The sequence below is a fragment of the Eublepharis macularius genome, chromosome 3 (assembly GCF_028583425.1).
Source record: "Eublepharis macularius isolate TG4126 chromosome 3, MPM_Emac_v1.0, whole genome shotgun sequence".
Lineage (NCBI taxonomy): Eukaryota > Metazoa > Chordata > Lepidosauria > Squamata > Eublepharidae > Eublepharis > Eublepharis macularius.
Window position 1 is genome coordinate 155,506,710 of NC_072792.1, and position 19,563 is coordinate 155,526,272.

Below are 19,563 nucleotides of genomic sequence, written 5' to 3' on the forward strand. Positions count from 1 at the left end.
CTTCAACTGTCTGCAGTTTCCTTTACCTGAATTTTACCTCAGAACAGAGAGTTCCACAGTTGACCAATGGGGGGGGGGTGCAAGGAGGCAGGAGCCTGCCAGCCACACAGGACGTTGCTGGTCACCTTCACAGATGATCTTCGTAGACATCTGGATCGAGGCGGCTCGGTGCTGCTGATATTATTGGATCTGTTGGCAGCGTTCATACAGTCAATCACGATCTTCTGACTCATCGCCTCGCCGATGTGTGAATACAAGGGACTGCCTTACAGTGGCTTGTCTCTTTTCTCCATGGTCGGAGACAGAGGGTGGCACTTGGGGAGAAATTGTCATCCCACCACCCTTTGGTGTGCGGGGTCCCACAGGGAGCAATACTCTCCCCTTTATTGTTTAACATCTGTATGCACCCCCTTGCCCAGTTGGTGCAAAGTTTCAGACTTGAGTGTCATCAGTATGCAGATGACACCCAGTTGTATCTGATGATGGATGGCCGGCCCAGCTCAGCCCCAGATGTCCTGGAACATGCTTTTGCAGCCGTGACTGGTTGGTTGAAGCAGAGTTGGCTGAAACAGAACCCGACAAAGACGGAGGTCCTGTACTTGAGCCACGGGGGATTAGGTTTGGGTCTCCGGCTCCCAGCCCTCTATGGGGCACCATTAGTGCCAGTTCCAAGGGTTAAGAACCTGGGGGTGATCTTGGATGCCTCCCTGAAAATGGAGGCACAGGTCACAGTAGTTGTCAGGTCCTCTTTTTCCCATCTGCGGCAGACCAGGCAACTTGTCCCTTACCTGTCAACCCGTGACTTAACTACAGTGATCCAAGCAACAGTCATCTCTAGGCTAGATTACTGTAACTCACTCTACACGGGGCTGCCCTTGAGCCTGACCCGGAGATTACAGCTGGTACAAAATGCAGCGGCACGTGTTATTACAAGAGTGCCAAATAAGGCACAAAAAAACTTTACACTCTCAGGATATTAACAGGGGTCTGACATATCTTACACTGATACCACATATGGCACATGAGTTTTTTGCTTCCCTTGCTATGCATAATGAGCAGACCAAGCAACCATATACAAGAATGATAGTAACTACCCACAGCAGCACATAGATCTATCATTCCTAACACTGTTGCATTCTTTCTTGCTTTCTTTGGTCTAACACAAGAAATCCATTATAGTTTGTATTCTAACATACTGGCAAAACAACTAAAATATTATATTTCACCTATGTGATGTCTTGATTGAAGTAGAACTTCAGAGATGCTACTGAGCACAAGGTTTTTATATAAAACTGAAAATTCTTTCCTTTCTTCCAAATATTTGTAATCATGCATTTGCACATTTAAACACTACCTCAAAGTGTTGCTATACTGGATTATGGCATCTCAAAGGATCCTCTTTCCGTTTTCCTTTAACTGTCTCCATCTCTCAGCTGCCTCAGCTGAAGATAACTCTGCATAGTTACAGGCTAAATTTCAATTTATTACTAAAGCAAAATCACATTTTTTAAAAAATGGAAAAGTAAACATATATGATTGGGTTTAACTAATGTTTCTGTTTTAAAAAGTGGTCATGGTAGGTGCAATTTAAAGCTGTTTTTCAACAGTACTTTATAAATCAATCTTTAAAACACAAAACCTGAAAGATTTGCCCTCTGGTGGACCCTAGAAAAACTGCATACAATGAGCTTCAAATTAAAATATTTATATAGTGCAATTGCAGCTAAAATCTCATAAGGCAGCTTGCATCATTTAAACAGTAAAAGAAAAAGTAAAAATAACAAGTATCAAAAGCCACAGCAAAACCTAATGCAATAAAAATAAAATGAAGAAAAAAATAAATATTAGAGTTGTTTCAGTATAATTAAATCAATGTTAAGTTTACAGCAGGCATAAAAGCAACCTTGACATATAATAAAGGCAGCATTCAGGTATGATGACAACTTCTGTATCATACAGACTGTATGTCCAGAGAATGCAAAAACACAGGTTTTTCTTAGGCTTCCTCCCATCTTGTGTATAGCATGTCTGGAAGCTTTCTACTTTTAGAAGACTTGGATCAAACCATTTTTCTGTTCCTAATCCAGGCCCCATTTCACTCCCATGTTCTTGATACTGCCACATTACATGTCCTAGTGAGCTGCTGATACTAAAATATAGAGGAGAAGAAAATATGTTTAAACCAGTATTTCTAGTTTTTAGAGTTAGAGGAAACAAAATGTAATTTTTAACTGCTTTCTTAGCTGTAGCAACCTGACTTGTAGAGTTCCTTTCCGTTGTTTCAAGGCAAAGTAGAGATCTGGATCTCTCTCCTTTATCCACAGTTTAAAAATTATGATTATTATTCATACTAACAGAGATTTATTTGCATTCTGAGCTATAGTTCCTCTCTCAAGTATTGTATCATCTCATAATGATCACGCCCTGACCTGGATAGGCCAGCAGGAAAGCCTGATGTCGTCAGATCTTTGAAGCTAATAGTTTAGGCCTAGGATTGCCAGCTCCAAGATGGGAAATTCCTGGAGATCTGGGGGGTCAAACCTGGAGAAACCTGGAGAAAGTGGGGTTTGGGGAGGGAAAGGACCTTGGCATGGCATAATTCCATAGAGTCCACCCCCCAAAGTAGCCATTTTCTCCAGGTGAACTAATCTCTGCGGCCTGGAGACCAGTTATAATTCCGGAAGATCTCCAGCTACTACCTGGAGGCTGGCAACCCTACTTAGGCCTTGGTTAGTAATTAGATGGGACACCTCCAACAAAGACCAGGGTTGCAGAGGCAGGCAATGGCTTGTTAGTCTGTTAGTCTCTTGCCATGAAAACCCCAGCAGGGGTTGCCATAAGTCAGCTATGCCTTGATGGCACTCTCCACCACCACCATCATGATATCACAATAAGGAGATGGGAATCCAGCATAAAACAAAGCACTGTTAAAACCCAAGTGTAGGAATAGTGTACTATTTATTTAAAAAATTGAGATACACAAGTACATTTTAATGCAAAGCCTCTTCTGCTGGAGAAAGCCTGCACCGCAAAAAAACAAAGGCTTAGCATGTCCTTGCTGAATGTCAGGTTCTGCCACAGGTGCCACTATGCTGGGCGTCGGCATGCCTGACCTTGATTCTGGGAGGCCGTCAGGGACTGTGCAGGTTCTTGCTCTGTGGAAGGAGGAGGGGTATACATCACCCTTGCTCCCTCTCAGTCCACTCACAAGCCTGCTCAACCTGACAGAGTCCCAGCTGCCTCCCCTTACTTCTCGCTCTCCAAAGCCTCCACCCTCCTCCAGGCTTGCTCTTCCTCTTTCCAGCTTCTCTCCCACTCTCCTAAACCCCACCACGCTCCTACAGAACCCACCCCATCCTCTGGGTGGACTTCTCTTATATCCCTTCACCCACTCCTGGCTCCACCTGCCAGCCACACACACCCAGCACTCTAGCCCAGGCTGTCCTAGGCAGCCACACCTGGTGTTGCTTTGCTGGCTGCTCTGGCCAGCCACACCTGTGCCTCCTTTGCTGGCTGCCAGGCTCTCTTTTCTGATTGCCTCAGGTAGTCCCACCTGAGGCTGCCTTGCTCCCAGCCTCACCTGGCCCTTGCTATTCCCTTCCACCCTGCTTGCAGGTTGGGGCGTGGCCCTGTGCTGCCTCTCTTCCCCTGCTGGGAAGAGGGAAAAGGTTGCTGTCTAGCTGGCTGATGGCTGGCCTTGTCTCTTCTGCCTTCTCCCTCTGTTCTGGTCCCCTCCTGGCTGTTCTCACTCTCTCTGCCTGGGCTCTTATCCTCCCACTGGAGGGTGGGGCTAGCTAACTTCCGCCTGCCCTTTCTGACCCTCTGCGGCTTGTGTGCTTCTTTCCCCCCCCCCCTCTGTTGCCGGCCTATGCGGGGCCTGGGTGACTGTTGGGGCGGCTGGGTAGCTGCCTCCCGGCTGCCTCCCATTCCCTCCTCCCGGGAAGTCCAGGGGCTGAGCCTCAGACCCCGGACACTAAATCAAACATCTTTTTTATCCATCACATTTTTATTCCCCTCTATTTCCACAGCACTCAAAGGGGTATGCATGGTTCTTCCTTCTACATTTTGCCCTCACAACAACCTTGTGAAGTAGGTTAACCGAAAGAGTGAGTGGCTCAAAGTTACACAATGAGCTTCATGTCTGAGTGGGGATTTAAATCTAGGTCCTCCCAGATCCATGCTCAACACTCTGACCACTATGGATCTCTGAGAATGGGTCGTTTATATGCAGGGCATAATTGTGATGGCTGTTTCTGTAGCAGCTGATTCTTCAGTCAAATATTGCTTTCTCGATATGGACATTTTCAGGTCAGCTCCAACCATTTGGATTTAAAAGCCAATGCATATATCTCTTAACTCACATATTTTGGTCTAAAGGTTCACACCCTCTGAACGAACTCCATAGGCTAATTGCTATCCTCTTTTTAAATAGAGATTACCACCTCCAGTTCTTGAACCCTTCCTTCACTAATGTGAGCAGTTCTATTAAATCATCGTTATTGAATGCTTTTAAATGTAACTCCTGGGATTACTAACTTTTATCTTACCAGAATGAGATAAATCACCAACATATTAACTTCACTCTGTTAAATGTTCATCTCCCTCAGGCACGTTGCTCATGATAGGTATCATACATCAAGAGCAGATACCTAAAGCAGCCATTTACCCATTTGTGCTAGGCTGGAAACTCCAAACAACCTTCAGCAGCAACAGTCTCTGGAGTGCAGTTACTTCAGATATTTATTAGCATTAAAATTGTCTACATGACAGTTCAGAGTTAAAAGCCCAAGGTAAGTTTTCAAGAATCTCTTTGATTCCTTTTCAAGTAGAGAGATATTACATTACAGTCGGTCTTTCCTTCCAGTGGAGATACCACAGCACTAGGGGCCTTTATATTTTGCAAAATAACAAGTATACCACCACTATGCAGGAAATGGAATCCTGTAACAAGGAAATGAGACAATGTTTTCTTACTTGGTTCTAAAGGGGGGAGGGAGTTTATTTTCTTGATTCAGTAAGATCAAGATGGATAGCCGTGTTAGTCTGTCTGTAGCAGTGGAAAAGAGCAAGAGTCCAGTAGCACCTATAAGACTAACAAAATTAGTGGTAGGTTATGAGCTTTCGTGAGCCACAGCTCACTTCTGATCTGAAGAAGTGAGCTATGGCTCACGAAAGCTCATACCCTACCACTAATTTTGTTAGTCCTACAGGTGCTACTGGACCCTTGTTCTTTTCCATTGATTTAGTAAGTCATTCACAGCAATATTTCCCAATCTCCCACTAAATTTACAATGCAATCTCAAACAGAGTTAACCCTTCTAAATGCATTGAATTCAATGGTCTTAGAGGGGATTAGCTTTGTTTAGCAATGTACAGTGAATTTACAGGTTCACAGCCGATTGCATTAAACACATGGTTTTGACGTAATGAATAAACGCCTTGACTCTGTTTCAATGTACTGTGGTGGGGGAGCGATCTTCCTAATATAGTCTTTTGGGAGAAAATGAAGACAGACTATAGTGGAAGCATAAGAACTCTTTCCAGGCAGTAAACCCGACTGACTAAATCTGAGTAGGGTTCTAAGTAGACCAGTTTAGGACTGCTGTTCTAGTGCCTTTGGAATTATGAAGGCATAACTGGCAAGGCAGGATATGGAATGCAGGATGAGAACAGCAGGGAGAGAAGAACTAGGATACTGGCGGCCAAAAGGCTTAAGTGCGCAATTAACCACTCTAATGTGCAGTAAAGCACACACACGCAGCCCCATCACGACTTCACAGTACGGCATAGTACAGTCATAAAAAGTAAAGCAGGATTTCTAATGGAAACTTATCAAAGAGAGGGGGTATATTATTATATTTTAATGGATTAGTATAGAGTTATAGAGTTATAGTATTATAGTATTATAAAGTTAAGGGTAAGATAGTATAATTATATGGAAAAGTATAAGATTGAATAACAAGATTGTATGGGTAATAGGGAGTATATATGATATTTCAGTGATGTAACAGAAGTAATAAAGTAATAATATAGATATTAGGTATTTAAGGAATAGTACATCATATATATATATGTGTGTGTGTGTGTCTGTGTGTGTGTCTGTGTATATATGTATATATATATATGTACTTACTATATACTTATATAATTTTCATACTCTTAATTTAGATAACTATTATATTAAGATAGTTAATACAAGTAAATAGATTAGATATATATTATATATATTATAATAGATTTTAAGAATTTATATGATATATTCTTTAGATTAAGTTGGGGATGGAAAACTGTTGGGAGTCACTAGAAAAAGGGGGGGAAGGATGGGGAAAATGCAATGGGGTGGAAAATGATAATGATTTGTATGTTTATATTTGTAAACCCATCCAATAAAAATTCTTTTAAATAATAAAAGAAACTTATCAAAGAGAAAAAATGTGAGGGTGGGAATATGCAATTAGTTATATTCATCTGCAGCACTACACTTGCTGTTAGTCAGGATATGCAGTACTGGAATACCTGTGCTATTCTTTATTTGCTTCATTTATACCCTGCCTTTCTCCCCAGGGCAGTTTAAATCTTCTCTTCCATTTTATCCTTACAACAACCCTGTGAGGTAGGTTAGGTTGAGCCTGTATGTCTGGCCTAAGCAAGCATCCAGGGCAGTGAGGATTTGAACCTGGGTCTCCCAGATCCTAGTCTGACATTCTAACCACTCTAGCTACACTGACTCTCACTTCTCGGTTTCAGGACAAAACATATTTTACCCAGACTTTTAACTCAGGGATTCCATCTTTTTTTATGTTGTTTTGGCTGCTTCTGTGGTCTGCTTCAACTGAGGACAGTTTTATGAATATCATTTTACGTATGTATTATTTTAGGCTGCTGAACCTTTTAAATGCTGTTTTTATGCACCTAACTTTTTTATTTAATTTTTTTTTTTTTACTTTGTGAGTCGCCTTGAGCTGGTCTCTGGAGAGGCAGCATATACATGTATATTTTCTAAATAAATAAACATCAACATCTAGGATAAAGCAACCTTCTTTTTCTTTGTCCTTTGCCCAAGGCGGCCTTACACTGATGTCTGCTCATGACCTGCTTTAGAAGGATCTGTCATCTTGATGGCTGAATATATCAAATTGCTTTAAACTGAGTCAGCATTAGTAGGAGTCATTGTATGCTTGTCTTTGCATTATGCAATTTTAATGTGTGGTAGAGTGGACTTACTGGGTTTTTTTGTTTTGCTTTCTTCCTTTGGTTACATATTTAGGGAAGAGATGTAGCACCCCAATAACAATACTAATGAGTAAAGAGAGAGAACAGTTACAGGTAAACAACCTGTCTCTAGCAGTGAGAGAAGCTAAAGGCACTTAAATGAAAGCCTAGCCATCTATCATTTTCCCCCCTCGACCGAGTAATCTCCCTGCAAAACCAACTTGGTTACCACGTCATCACACTGTCCGGCTAGGGGCTGCTATTCTTCAATGTCACGTTAGTTCATGATAAAACCCTATTAATTTTGGACTTGATCCTTGATGAATGGGCTGACCTGGTAAGAATTACCATGAGTGGATGAGGTGGGCAATATTGATCTATCTCAATTACAGCCACCCGTGTTCTTGATACGGGACTGATCACCCCGGAGGTGGAACCCTGGTGCCAGGTTTTCTGGCGCCTGAGGTTGGGGGCAGCTTCAGCGCTGTTGCTGCCCCTACACGCATGCGCGCGCACACCTAAACTGCATGATGTCACATGGTAGGCAGCTGGGACGGCATGCATGCGTCCTCCCAGCTGTCCCACTCAGTTGCTCTGCACATCGCCCTGGCGGCAGCGGTGGTGGCAGCACGGGGCAGCTGACCTGGAGGACTGGGAGGCTGCAGCACCTGCGGGTCAGGCATGGCAGACGGCTGGGGCAGTGCACGGGTGGCTTCCTGGCCCTCCAGCGCTGCCTCCACCAGCTTCACGGTGCGCACCCCCCACCCCCAGCGGCCCCTCTGGCACCTCAGTGCTCAAGGTGGCTGCCAGACCTGCCTCTATGTATGCGCTGGCCCTGTGTACAGGAGTTCTCTCTCTACCAGCCACCTATCCCTTGAGGGGGCTAGCTTTGTGTACCACCATGTTGGCCACTAATGGCGAAACAGTGGTTCTGTTGATATATTGATCATCCCAGGGCCTAAATCTCCTTACCTGAGCTAGCAGAGGTGGTCTTAGGCATTGGTGATGGAGACCCCTAGGAAGTTGGTCCTGGGAGAACTTCAATATTCATGCTAAATTTCCCTTGTCTGCTTAGCTCTGGACTTGTGATCCCCATTACAACTGTGGGAATATCCCAAACTGTTAAAGGCCCAACACATACATCTGATGTAGGGTTCTCTGCCTTACCTAAGGATGGTTATCTGTTAGTAGTGACTGTTTCTACTATTCCACTGTCATAGATAGCTTTGGTAAGGTTTATTACGGTTTTAGTGGGATTGTTACTTCTGTAAGAGTGGTAGACCAATTTTGTTGATCTGCCCTTACAGACTGAGAGTTCCAGGCTATTTACAACCGGCCCTCGGTTTATTATTACAAAAAACAGTGGATAGTTCTATCAAAGCCTTTCAGTACCACTAGAATGAGATAACCAGGCAGCTGACACAATTGTTCTTAGATGTTTACTTCCATCCAAATAAGCCTGTTCAGCATACTGGTATCCTGGGGACTCGTGACAATGAAACAGCAGGGACTATGATTGTACAGTAGGTGGAGGAACATTTGGAATGAACACAACTAAACATAGACTACAGCCTACTCTGAAGAGGTGATGGCAACAAAGGAATTTATTCTCTAACCAACTTACCATTCAGATCTACTCAGCGGAACTGTTCTGTGTGGTGAGATACTCCTTTTATACAAGGTAGAACAAGGTGGCTATGGAATCTTTGACAGTTGACTGAAATGTCTGCAAAGCATTTTGCAAATAAAATTGTTCACATTTGTTCAGAACTGAAAAAATTAATAGTTGCATTATGTTACTACATCACTGTATTAATAGACCATTAGTTCAATTACTGCAACATGAAGATGTGGTTGGAGAAGTTCTCCCTGCATCTTGTCTGCTCTACCCTTGTTCTTCTTTATTTATTACAGCTAATTGAAATGATGGCTGAGTCTAGATCATGTATTCCTGTTTGAGAGGGTGGTTCCAACCGCTTTGGGCAGTCAGGAGGCCACACCTGAAAACAGCTTTCTGAAATCTCTAGATAGTTCCAATGGTCAGCTGATCACAAATCTTCCCTTCTTGAGCCAGGTGTTCCAGTAGGGAGCCTGTGGTTCTTCTGTAGGTAGTAATGGAGGAAAAGTGGTTTTCTAGATTCATTTCAATTGGACCTAAAGCCTAGTTTCAGTACAGTTAACTGTTGAACAGGTGCTCAAAGAAGTTACTACAGTGAACAAACTAAGGCTGAATCTAAACAAGGTGCTGTTAGCTAGAGGTTTACACCCTGATTTTGCTTATTAATCATTCTTGATGGAATGGTATTCTCCCCCCCACCCCCACCATTTTAACGAACAAATTTGAAGCTTGGAGATATTTTAAAATCCCAAGTGGCATCCATGCCTCAAAGGACTTTTTTACAAATTCTGTTTGGTTTGACTTCAGCTGGTCGAAAACACAGACAAGACATGCAGAAGTGACTACATTTCACGTGTTGGAAGAAAAGTATCAGTTACCATTTGGCTTATGGAAGTTCTCAGTGCTGGTTTTTACCTTAGAAGTCCAATATGATCTGGGTGTAGTTATCTGAAGAACCACTTACTCCTGCAGGAGCCTGCCTGACCACTAGGATCTTCTACAGAAGCCTTTCTCTAGTTCCCATCTTCTAAAGCAAGTTGTGTGGTTACTGGTTTTAAGGCTGTTGTAAGTGTGGAATTGTCTTCCTATTGAGATTGATTTAAAACCTTTTCTCTCTGTGTTTAGGTTCCAGGCGAAAACCTGGTGATTTTGATTAAGTTATTGTTGATTGTGACCTGAATGGCATAAGCCAAGCAGTTGGGTTTTTAATGTTAAACTCATTACTGCTAATTATTCCTGTTTATTTTTATACAGTACACTGTTTTGAGCAGTGGGAAAAGAGGTACCAAAATTTTAAAAGTGCAGTTTGCCATTGACTGGCATCTGTCCTCTAAAAGAAATCCTTTTTGCTTTCCAAATGCCTAGGGCCTTCCTGTATTCCTGAAGCTACAGTCCACCAGAAGCATACTTCTCCCCACCTTTCCTCTAAGGACTTCAGAATGGCATATATGCATAACAAAATCTGGGAGCAACTGATTACGGAAAAAATAACTGATAGATTGCAACCAAAAGAAAAGCCACACGGCACAACTAATTTCTATGCAAAATGGAAACTGTTTCTGGACTTTTTGTCAAATAATGAATTATTAACAAAGCTTCCATACCAGATGATTATTAATCTGGACTTACAATTCTTCTTGGTCAAGACTTATTTAAATAATTCATAGGAACTGCTCTGAATGCCTACTTTATAGACCTCTGCTTACCCTTTCTTGAGAAGACAGTTATCAGATGTATAGTTGTTAATGGCTTTTGCACATCACCTTAGTTGTTAATGTTCTTGTTCTTATCATGTTATGAATATATTATTATATTAATAAAGTCTTTAAAAACAAAAAGAATGGCATGTATGCCTCCTTCTTAACAACTCTGATATAAGTTAAGAGATCATCAGTTTGTATGAGTTTAAACCCGTAAGTCAAGAACTCGTGCCATATGATGCTCTCTAATATTGAATCAGACCATTGTTTTATGTAGTTGTGCTGCCTGCTAGCAGCAGCTCTTCCAGGCAGAGGTCTCCCTAACCCTTATCTCTGGTGCTGACAGGTATTGATCCTGAAACCTCATACAAACACCATGCATGTTGTTCCACTGGTTTCCATGTACAAATAAATATTCTTGGCTGAGCAACTAAGGACAATGAAGAATAATTTGAACTGAAGATTGAAAATTTAAACTTCTAAGAATGGTTTATTGATACCCTTCCTCAAGACCAATGTTGAACATGGTTTGTGAGCGATTAAGACTTTTTGATGACGAAAATGAGGTTAAAATTTGAGAACCTCCTCCCGTTTCACATCATTTTCAGCAGAAGACCATATTGAACGCACACATCCCTATATGTATTTTTAATAACATAAAAAATATCAATCTCCTTTCTGGAGAACTTCACAACAGAATAAGCTATATCCAATGGACTCCTTCAATATCTGAGATCCTACGCTAGAGTGTAGGAAATCTTCAAAACCCTTTCCCATCTATGCCTATTTTATTCTATTAATGTAAATACTATATGTGCTTTCCCCTCTGTATATGATATCTGTTTTTTAAAATTTTGTTATTTTTACTTATTTTTCTTTGTAACAAATAGGTAAATTTGTAATCTAATAGTTAACTTTGTTCTAAAAAGTTAAAAAACCCTTTTCAATAAAATAAAAAGTTAAAAAAAACTACAAGGAATATACATGTGGAATATATTTTAGTGTCAGCTAACAAAGACACAGACAAAATTCATATGCAGATTTATGAAAAATAATTTTATTACGTAACACCTTGTTTTTAACAATGTTGATTTTTTTAAAATTCAGAATACCTGCGTCATTCATGTAAAATAGTTTTGATACAGTACATTGTATGGTATAGTTCTTCTCAAATTCTAAGGTTCTCCTAACGCCTTAATCCTTTGCTTTAATAAGGGTGCCCCCTAAACAAACGTGCGAACATATTTAAAAATAATTAACAAAATTTAAAATCCACTACATCAAGCCAGCTCTCAAAAATCATGACAAAAAATCTGAATGAATGCCGCACTGTTTGTTTTTTTGCAGGGAACATTATTCATGCTTTTTAAAATTCCAAAGCATGCTCACAAATCAGTAACACCAACAGGAAAAATAAAACACTGTCTATGACAATCATTTTAGTTTGTTTGCTGGACCAAACAGGTTTATCTCAATAACACACTCATTTACTATTGAATAGCAGCTTTAATACCAGTCAAGTCATAGATTCGAGAACGAAATAAACGTATGTTGAAAATTAATCTTTGGGAGGCTTGTAAATCTGCTGGAAAATGCTCATTTTCTATTGTTTTTTTTAAAAATCTCCTTGTAGCAAATTTGTTGGTCATAAAACATTGATCGGTGTGGAAAATGAATCAACCCACAAAAAAAGTCACTAAAAATCAATGTATATCAAAATCCTCTCATTTGGAGCCACAGTTAGTTTTTCATCTTGTTAACACATACTGTATGCTTCAAATACCAGTGAAGAGATTTTGCGTACTATTGGTCAGATAACGTTGTTAACATCAATAGAATTCACAACAACAAAAATGCTTGCCCCTAGCACATTTCACAGCTTCAACTGCTACAGACTGTCACTGAAAACAATGCATTGGTCAGTCTGAACCATGTCAAGTAAACTATGGAAGTAGCATATCCACAACACAAACTGTGCTAGTACTTTCTTTTCAAGTCTAACTCCTTAAACGGGTACAATCTGAGGCGGCCACTACCCCCCAACCTGTGAAAAGTAGTGGAACTTGGCTATCAGACATTTTGAAGATGCGATAGTTACAGTACATTCTTGCAGCCCAAGCCAGGTTCCAGGCAGACAGCAGCACGGCCAGTCCTGCAGCCTTAGCAACAGTGCATTGACTTACTCAGGTGCAGCTCAGTACCGGTGCGTCTGGTGAGAGTACTGTGGAGGCTGCTGGGAGGTAGTTGAATATCCCATGCTGCTCTGTGGCTGCGATGTGCTTGGTCCAGGATTTGGATAGGCAGCATGGGGATTGGAACGCTGAAAGAGACATCGGAAAAGAGGGAATTAAGGAAAAGAAGAAGACCTAAAACAAGGTGGCTGGACTCAATAAAAGAAGCCACGCCCTCCAGTTTGCAGGATCTGAGTAGGTCTGTTAGAGATAGAACGTCCTGGAGGTCTTTCATTCATAGGGTCGCCATAAACACATAACACACATAACGGCACATAACACACACAATACTGTTCTATTCTGTTGAAATTCAACTGCACATTTGGAAGCCTGCAGTGAAATTGTCAACAAGTATTATGTACCCCTTGCTCTGAACCACCACTTCTGGTATTTATCAGACTCCTTCGGATATGAATGCCACACCCAGTTGGGTGGGGGCATATAAAGGTACTCATCTTGTGTTCTGGATGCTTCCTACCTCACTAATGCCCATTTCTGGATTCAAAGTCATTTCATCTCCCACAAAGCCATTTCTAAAGCCATTTCAAGAGAGACAGAATAACATCTTCTGTGGAGTACTTAATTTCACTTAGAATTAGGGATTTAGGAAGTAGATGTTTAATTAATTAGAGATTTAGGAAGTAGATGTTTAATAACATCGAATCTAATTTATTGCTCCTTGAGTTGAGGTATATTCTAGGTTGAAATTTATGCAATGCTTAACTCATTCAGAATACACTTGTAGATGGAACAAGTAGGCAAATCAAAAGAAAGTAAGTCCTTTTAAAAGTCAATGAAATAACAGGATTTGAGTCCCGTGGCACCTGCTGTTCTACTGCAGACCAATATAGCTACCTACTTAAAAATAAAATAGTACTCAATATAAAATTGCTTTTTTTGAGCGTCTAATAGGCATCCATTAGGGTTGCCAATTCTGGACAGGGAAATCTCTGGAGATTTGGAGTGAAGCCTAGCAAAGCTGGGTTTGGGAAGGGGAGAGACCGTAGCGGGGTATAATACCATACAGTCCACCCTCCAAAACAACCATTTTCTCCAGGGGAACTAATCTGTTGAAATTCTGGGAGATCTGTGGCCCCATCTGGAGGTTGGATGGGCCTTTGTTTGCACTGAGAGCTCTATTTGCCATCTTGTCTGCAGCATATATTATCATGTTTCCAAATTCTCTCACCACGAGGAGTAGAAATGACCCAATAATGCAGAGGTTTTGTTTTTGCAAAAGAAGTGCCATTAATATAGAAGCCAACTAACAGCAGGAAATGGTATCTTGGCAGTAGTGAAGTTTTCGTTCATCCTAGCAAAGATAGTGATACGCATTCTGTGATCTTATGGCATATGAATGTATACAGATCAGGAGAGGAAGTGCATGAAGAGATGAGCTGGTGCTAGGCCCCCCCATGGCCCTTCCTTAAATGCCCTGGGTAATGTCAATTGCTACTTTGGGGTTCGGAAGGAATTTTCCTTCAGGTCAAAATGGCCAGGGATTTGGGAGGTTTTTTGCCTTCCTCTGGGCACAGAGCCAGGGTCACTAGGGGAGGTGAGGGGGGAAGATAGCTGTGAATTTCCTGCATTGTACAGGGGACTGTACTGGATGACCTTTGGGATCACTTCCTGCTCTGTTTCTGTTTCTAACACACTTTTCAGCAAGCATTTCAACGTATTCTGGAGAACTTTGTCACTAATGATCAAGATGAGTTAAAATGGATGAAAAACAACATATTCCTAGACTAGATATGACTCATTTCTTCCCCACTATTTTCTCTTCCTTTTAAGGAAGTCCTCACAACATCTCCTTTCCCTGTCTCTTTTTCTTCTTCCCAGTCTCCACCAACCTGCCTTTTTCTACTCTTCTTATCTTCAGCTTTCCCTCCCCTCACCCCATAGCAGCCTCTACCTGGCCCAGTTGTGCAGTAGGGAAGCTGCAATAACTTGTGGGGAGTATCTCTCCTTCCCCATTCTAGCTTCTTTCCTTCTTTTAATAATAATAACAATAACATTTGATTTATATACCGCCCTTCAGGACAACTTACTGCCCACTTAAAGCGGTTTACAAAGTATGCTATTATTATCCCCACAACAAAACACCCTGTGAGGTGGGTGGGGCTGAGAGAGCTCCAGAGAGCCATGACTAGCCCAAGGTCACCCAGTTGGCTTCAAGTGGAGGAGTGGGGAACCCCCGTTTCCTTCTCTCTTTTCCAAATACCTTTTATTCCCCAACCCATCTTCAGCTACATTTTTACTTCATTTATATGCCACCTTTCCCCACAACGGGGACCCAAAGCAGTTGATATCATTTCCTTCCATTTTAACCTCACAGCAAGCCTGTGCTGTAGATTAGGCTGAGAATGTGTGACTGACCAAAGGCCACCCAGTGAGTTTCCATGGTAAAGTGGGGTTTTGAACCTGGATCTCCCAGATTCTAGTCTGAAATTCTAACCACAACACCACATTGGGCTTTCATGATGTGGCTGCTGTGGAACAGGAGCAAGCTGGGTGATATAGACAGGTGGTTGTTGGCAGGTCAAGCCACAGTAAGTCCTCCTTCAAGGCCAAAATACAGGTGCTGATTCTGTTACCCCCTCCCCGAAAAGTTTTTTAAGATTTCAGATTGTTCTGCAAACCTGGTGCTTTTTTCAGGGTTGTAGAAATCTGTTCATGGCTTCAGTTTCTGGATTTAAGTATCCACAGGGTTAGCCATGTTGAGAACTAGATATATTGATTTACACTATAACACAGAAAACCAAAATGCAAAAGTTGAAAAGATACCTGATAGTCTGAGGTCATAATAAGTCCACCTGAGGTAGTGGTAGGAGGAACAACTCTCACTTTTTTCAAGGGAGGCCCTTGTGTATGACTGTTGTCTTGGTTCCCTGGGTGACCAGTTCCATTTGTATGGTTATTGCCCTGCTGCTGCTGTTGGTTCTTCTCAATTGGTTGAAAACAAAGTATAAGGTAATAACTCAGAACCAGTTCACACAGAGAACATACAACTCCCCGCTCCCCCTTAAAAGGTTTCATGACACAAACTTTCTCCTACACATATTTACTCCAATTCATTTATACAGTCCTTATTTTACATGTTTAAAATCACAGTCTTAGTCAAAATTAGCCAATGTTAAAACGAATTAAAATAATTTACAAAGTATCTCATCAACTTGAATTATTACGGAGATCCTTTTCGGTTCAAATAGGAGTAACTGAGTAAATTTGATTTTTAGCAAATGCTTAATTATAACTCATCTCAGTCTGTTAATGCTGGCGATCACTAATCCCCCCTCATGTCTATTTTGAGTTCTTTTAGGTATTGTTAACATAAAATTGAAAAAACAAATTAACCAGAATCATCAGTTTTTCTCTGACCTTGCAGATAAGCTTGTAAAATCATTTACTGTTGGAATTTTTATTGATTTCACTCAAGATGGAAAAGCAGTTGTAAGGCTAAAAATGAGGTTACTGTGAATTTTCATTCTCAGTGTCTGAGGAATGGAGCAGTCTTCCAGATGGAAAGACATCTCCTCCTACTTGCAGACAGTGGTCAAGAGTGCAGCAACAAGGGGAGGGACTTCCTCTGAAACTCCAGACTAAGGGCAAGTCTTAAAAAGCCCCTATATTCATAACCTAAAAACTGAGACAGTTAGGGGAAAAAAACTGCAGAAGGCTTTTTTAAGAGTATGGAAGGTAAAAAGATTCTGCCATGTTCAAACTAAGCTTGCCACTATTTATACTGATGATCTCAAAAAACAGGGAGAGAGAAAAGAAAAAAGAAGAAAGCCAACTCTGAGAGCCTTAAAATCAGAAAAGCTATACTGGGCGGAAGGACTACCACACTATGGAAGTGTTGAGAATGGAACTTTACAGTAAGTACCAATTTATTATTCTTCAGTAGTTCCAGAGATGGAGAAGTTTCAAACTGAAATTTGTAACACTTTTGAAGAGCCCCTTTAAATGATGCATCTGCTGAGGACAATGAATCTGCAGTAATACTTAAGTGAATGAAAGGATTTCCATGTAGCTGCCGTACAAACCACTTCTCAGGATATGAACTAACTTCATACTGATGTTCCTCTAACAGAATGAGCTGTTATGCTTTCTGGAGGTTGTTTCAAATAGCAAATGCATCCTTTTAACCAGATGGATTAAGAGGAAGAGACCCTGCTTCCTAGAGAGGACTAAAAAAAAACAAGAAACAAAAAGGGCTTTTGATTCTTTGGTCCTATAGATGTAGTAGCTAAAAATCTTTACAGACATCAAGATTGTGCTATTCATATCCTTTCTGCTAAGCAGGGCTGGGATCAAAAGAAGGAAGGATGCTTTTTTCTGCTCTGTGAAAAACAGTTAACTTTAGAGATCTGTCCAGAGCACCAATGTCAGCATGGCATACACACAGCTCTTTGTCAACAGACAGTGTGCACGCAGATGTGATATACATTAAGAAAGAAGTTTAAGTGAGAGAACTTTAAAAATACATGCAGCCAAACTCTCAAAAGGAGACTCAGTTAGTGCTGACTGAACTGGATTAAGGATCCATGAGGAAAAAAAAATGTGAATTCTATGGAGTCTGACTGATGGTACTCCCCAAAGGAATCTACAAATGTAAGGATAGTGTGAGAATAATTTTCATTCATTAGGACCCCAAATAACAGAATGCTGGTTGGCCATCTCTTCAGCTGATGAGTAGAAAAGCATGTAAGAAAAATGAGGGAAAGATGTGGACAATAATGAACTTCCTTTATGACACAAAGAAATTGCAACTGGAATCATAAACATAAAGCAGGAGGAGAAAGAAAAGAGGCAAAGCTCTTTTCTTCCATGCACAGTGGAGTTATGAAAGGAGCTAAGGGTTAAGAGGACGATCCGAGGAGAAAATGAAAACTTCAATTACTTCCTGCCTCTGAGATGATGATGATAGGAAAAGTGGTCTCCATAGTCAAAGTTATTCTGAGGAAAAAGCATTTGTCTGCCTCTTTTTCAACTCGAGGGAATGGTAGTGAGATTACTAGCATTAAATCCTTCAGAGTACTACTGATGTTCTTCTCTTTCCTGGCAAGTGGTGAGAAGCACGGGGAAAGTGGAGAGAAAAGGACTAATTTGTATGTTCTTGCTTTTTGTGCCTAATTAAAATTCCTCAGAATGCTGCCGCTCTTCGTTTTTCCCAGCTAGGGGCACAGAGAAGAACAAGGAACACTGAAATTTTCCATGAAGTAGCTGCCAGAAACTCCAGACAGAGCTGGTATAGTGTTTCCTCCTGGGCAAAGGAGGGGAGAAGAACAGAGAGTAGAAAGAAACGGCTTATCTCTAGTCACTGCTATAACACTTCCTCCTGGCAATGACAGGGAGGCAAGTGAGCAATGCAGCTTCCTTCTGTGGTGCTTTTCCTCTTTGAGCTTCAGAGCAAAGAGGAAAGTCACCAACTGCTCTACCCTAAGAAAAGGGAGAATTGGAGGAAATAAACTGCTGCTCTAAATATTCCAGTATGAGCAGAACCAAACTGTGAACAAATTGCTTCCCTTGTATGAAATCAAGAGGCGCTGCTCCTTGAAGACCGCCCCACCAGTAGATCACCTACATTGTGTTTCTCTTTATTAATTGTTTCCTATAAACACCTTGGTAATTTTAGCATTTTATCACAATCGTCAGGATACAGTTGGATCTGAGTATCTTATCTCAGAATAAGATAAATGATATACAACAGAAGTTACTACTTTGCTTACATTCTCTCCAAAAAGTTGCATTTTACTTGTGTTTTCCCCACCAATACTGTGTTTTCTGCATTTTCACTGCATACTTGTGCTCACAGAGAATTGACTGCTATGCAGCTCATTACATTGCGTAAGTGTGACAAAGTGAATCCATCAGGATGCATCATATGAAAAATACATCCAAATTAGGTACCAAAGAAAAACTTGGGTCTTATTTTATTTCAAAGCGTGGCCAATAGATATAACAAGCCTATGGACTACACACATTAATCATTGCTTTTCTAAACTGATTTTTTGAAAGTTCAATTTCTTCCAATATTTGATTAGATTATGGATTTCTTCAGTTCTGTACAAGACTGCATATGAACTAATATTTTCTTCAATGGCAGCAAAAGGCTTAAAAAACCAGCAAACAAACAATATATAGAAGCACAAGTAGGACTTGCAGGGGACATCTCATCTAACCCTCCCCCATTACTTCTTCTTTCCCTACTCTGAAAGCACCCATAGCCTCTTTATTTTTCCTGCTTCCTTCTCTCTCATACCCACCCACCCACCCTTTATCTGCCTTTCTGTCTTCAGCCTTCTCTCCCTCCCTCTGGCAGCCTTTCCCTGGGAAAACTAGGGCCCTTTGGGGAACACACAAGAATTGGGGAGGGGCACCTCATTTCCCTCAATCTCTCTCTCCCACATGATTTCCTCTTTCGCCCCTCCTGGCAGACACCCATATCCTCAACTTTCCTGGCTTCTTTCTCTCCTTCTCATCCACCAACCTACACCTTTTATCTGTCCTCCCAATCTTCAGTTCTATTTTGATTTACTTCATTTATATCCTACCTTTCTCCACAATGGGGACTCAAAGCAGCTTACATCCTCCTCCTCTCCTCCATTTTATCCTGTGAGATATGTTAGGCTGACTGGCCCAAGGTCACCCACTGAGCTTCCATAGCAGAGTGGTGATTTGAACCTGAATCTCCCAGATCCTGGGCTGAAACACTAACCATTACACCGCACTGGTTTTTGCAGGGTGGTTGCTGTTGGACAGTAAGCAGCCAGTGAGTGAGTCACATGGTAGTAAGTCACCA

The 19,563-nt window shown here is 41.2% G+C and overlaps 1 protein-coding gene across 2 annotated transcripts in view; it reads right to left on the minus strand.

Moving 5' to 3' along the window:
• Positions 1-11,590: 11,590 nt before the first annotated feature.
• The window catches only part of CDK8 (cyclin dependent kinase 8), a 56,317-nt gene continuing 48,344 nt past the window's right edge, over positions 11,591-19,563 (minus strand). Inside the window, exons 12-13 of one of the 2 annotated variants that reach the window (XM_054974768.1) lie at positions 15,546-15,701; positions 11,591-12,850 (exon numbers count right to left, since the gene is read on the minus strand). In XM_054974768.1, coding sequence (XP_054830743.1) covers positions 12,725-12,850; positions 15,546-15,701 — 282 coding nt within the window. In that variant the 3' untranslated portion in view covers positions 11,591-12,724. Of the gene's footprint in view, positions 12,851-15,545; positions 15,705-19,563 lie in introns of both variants that reach the window. The other variant, XM_054974767.1, reaches the window with a different exon arrangement.